Source organism: Sinocyclocheilus grahami, unplaced genomic scaffold (genome assembly GCF_001515645.1).
Source record: "Sinocyclocheilus grahami isolate Dianchi unplaced genomic scaffold, SAMN03320097.WGS_v1.1 scaffold1613.1, whole genome shotgun sequence".
NCBI classification, from domain to species: Eukaryota; Metazoa; Chordata; class Actinopteri; order Cypriniformes; family Cyprinidae; genus Sinocyclocheilus; species Sinocyclocheilus grahami.
Genome location: NW_015506792.1, coordinates 220,063 through 223,391, shown reverse-complemented (window position 1 = coordinate 223,391; position 3,329 = coordinate 220,063). Strand labels below are relative to the sequence as shown.

General features: G+C 41.7%; 1 protein-coding gene across 1 annotated transcript in view; it reads right to left on the bottom strand.

The window, feature by feature from the left end:
• Positions 1-1,431: 1,431 nt before the first annotated feature.
• The window catches only part of LOC107571557 (reticulon-4-like), a 28,085-nt gene continuing 26,187 nt past the window's right edge, over positions 1,432-3,329 (bottom strand). Inside the window, exons 9-10 of the mRNA XM_016257878.1 lie at positions 2,811-2,869; positions 1,432-2,153 (exon numbers count right to left, since the gene is read on the bottom strand). Coding sequence (XP_016113364.1) covers positions 2,111-2,153; positions 2,811-2,869 — 102 coding nt within the window. The 3' untranslated portion in view covers positions 1,432-2,110. The remainder of the gene's footprint in view (positions 2,154-2,810; positions 2,870-3,329) is intronic.

The following is a 3,329-nucleotide window of genomic DNA, read 5'->3' as shown; positions in this document are numbered from 1 at the left end:
GAGTGCAGGGGGGTTTCTCCTGAAGTCCACGGTCATCTCCACAGTCATCTCCATGTCTGTTAGCTGCTGGTAGATATGGAGCCAGATCAGCCTCAAAAATAACACATTTACATGTGTTATTTTTGAGGCCGATCTGGCTCCATAGTAGAAGTCTGTCCATATTCACGTGTATTTGTTCTCAATCGTCATCCCAAAACCCAAACTCGCTCAAAATATGAATTAAACAATCAGACGTTAAATAATCCATGTAAAAGCCAATATTAAGGGGCCTGTTCGGCTTCCTGGGGTGTTACAGAGTATTTGTGAAATACTAGCTAACAAAATATATATTGTGTGTGACGACAAAGTGACGTGACATGTGGCCAAGTATGGTTTCCCATACTAGGAATTTTTTTAACCCATCCAAAGTGCACACACACAGCAGTGAACACACACCCGGAGCAGTGGGCAGCCATTTATGCTGCGGCGCCCGGGAAGCAGTTGGGGGTTCAGTGCCTTGCTCAAGGGCACCTCAGTCGTGGTATTGAAGGTGGAAGAGAGCACTGTACATTCACTCCTCCCACCTACAATCCCTGCCGGTATGAGACTTGAACCCGCAACCTTTGGGTTACAAGTCCGACTCTCTAACCATTAGGCCATGACTTCCCCCGTGTGTTTGAGTGGTCCAGTCGCTACATTAGGTATTTTCATAATAATTATGTATATTTATAATCCAATGCTAATTGACAGCCTTTTCTACAGTATAGAATATATTTTCTGCCTAATTCTGTGATAAGAAGCAGCATTAGATCACAAAAGGAAGACTAATGTTGTAGACCGGAGTAAAAACAGTTTATGATGTTCTTTTGTTGGACAGCAGGTTTAGAAACGCTTCTCATTGCAACGCATTACAGCGGAAGATGTTTTGATGTGTGTTGCTTTCTCAAATGCACGTTATCCATCCTATTTTTCAATGTGAAAGTGAGCTGTTTTCTGGTGAAGTGTGAGGCTTCAGGTTAACTCACAAGCGTGTATTGAACCGTAGATGTCATACCGAACAGTGCAATATTATATTGAGAATCGTGGCATCCCTAATATAAACCCAGAGAGGACAGTGGTCACCTGAGCTGAGTAGAGTGTAATAGTCTAATAGTAGTGCAGAACTAAAATAAATGACCATCTTCCCTGTGAGGAACTCCATATGGACAGGGCAAGAGGTCCGACTTAACATTCCAAAAAATGAATTACTTAAAATATACATTAACTGAAATTAAATAAGATTAAGATATTTTTAAAAATATTTTATTTCACCTAGTCGTCAAAGCAACCTTTTACATTTTCATTTAAGTTGTAGCACTAAAATAAACTAAAACTTGCTAAAAACTATATGGTCATTTTAAAAACAAAAACAAATAAAAATGACAAAAACATCCAACACAACTACTACACAACTATAACAGTATGTGAGTGTCAGTATAATAACACTGGTGAACGCATGACTGCAATAATGCTGAACAGCAGATCATGTGCTTGAATTTCCTGCATTTCAGACAAGCTCCAATAATCTCAAGCAGGTCACTGATCGAGCTAGAAGCTTTATTCATTCTCATTAACATCTCAGAATGCATTCACAGAGCTCAGACAGCGGGACGTGTTTCATTCACAGTTACTGGCATGGCAAACGCTGCTCGCTTTAGGAATCGGTCCAGAGATAAATAGATTTAAATACAATAACTTCTGTTGAGGAAGCTTCGTGTAAACATGTTCATCCAGAGATTATCCTGCAGGTGAGCTCAGATGTCTTGATATCTACTCTCGTCTAGAAACATTGCTAAGATCAATCCAGTAAAATCACAGTCATATGAACTAAAACACCACGAAAAGCCAAAACTGGCACCCTTCAACTTCCCTCATTAAAAAGAAAGCAGACTTGCAGTGCATTTCATTTTCTGAAAGCCTCACATTAAACAAGATATTTCATTTATTCTGCAACCAGTGTTTCACAATCAGTGTTGGAGCAACTTCATGAAGATGTGGTCATATGAACGAACCGAAGAGTGAAGAAAACAGACAGAGACAGACACAGAGTTAGAGCAGAAGATGAGGAGTGGAGATCAGAGCCGCTCCAGACTCACTCAGACTTCTTCTTCGCTGCAGGAACCTTGGCCTGAATCCTGAGACACACACATGTTATCATGTGGATGTTACTTTGTCTCCGTCAGCTCTGATAACAGATCATCATCACTGTAATGTAGAAACATGCATCTCCTGTAAAGCTGCTTTGAAATGAAATGTATTGTGAAAAGCACTATAGAAGTAAACGTCAAAGGAACTTGAGGGACTCGGCGTTGAGAGGCTGCTCATCAGACTAACCCACAGCATGCCCACATGATGATTCTTTAAAATCACAGTCAGAAGACGAGCTATGCTGAGGACTGAGGTAAGTCTGAACACAAGTTATTATAAACTTTCTATGACGGCTCTACATCATACTGGGTGCTGGAAGAAACACATTTTCATTTTGTTAATCTGTTCATTATTTGAGTGAAATATATTCTGTGCTGGTCGATTTCTTTTATTCTTGGTTCACATCATGTGTGTGACAACCTGACCGTGTCAAGCCTCATGCAGATGTTGCATGTAAAAATAAACCCCTTCTTAATAAAAACATGTGTTGGTTTTATTAACGGCTCACAAACACCCTTCCAGTCTAATTCTAATTTAACATTCTAAACTTGTCAGTTAACAGTATTATTGTTCAGGGAAACATCTTTTAAAAGGAGCATGTCTAATCCACTCTAAATAAACCCTCATGAATGAGTTTGACTTACTGGCCCATGACATCCTTCACCCGGCTCTTCAGTGTGGAAATGAACTGATCGATCGGCGTCTGCAGGACAGACAGAACATGACCATCACACTCAGTGGACACACACACACTCACACACACACATTCAGTGGACACACACACACACACACTCAGTGGACACACACACTCAGTGGACACACACACTCAGTGGACACACACACACACTCACACACACACATTCAGTGGACACACACTCAGTGGACACACACACACACTCACTCAGTGGACACACTCAGTGGACACACACACACACACACACATTCAGTGGACACACACACACTCAGTGGACACACACACACACTCAGTGGACACACACACACACTCAGTGGCACACACACACACTCAGTGGCACACACACACACTCAGTGGCACACACACACACTCAGTGGCACACACACACACTCAGTGGACACACACACTCAGTGGACACACACACACACACACCCAACGCACACACACACACACACACCACACACACACA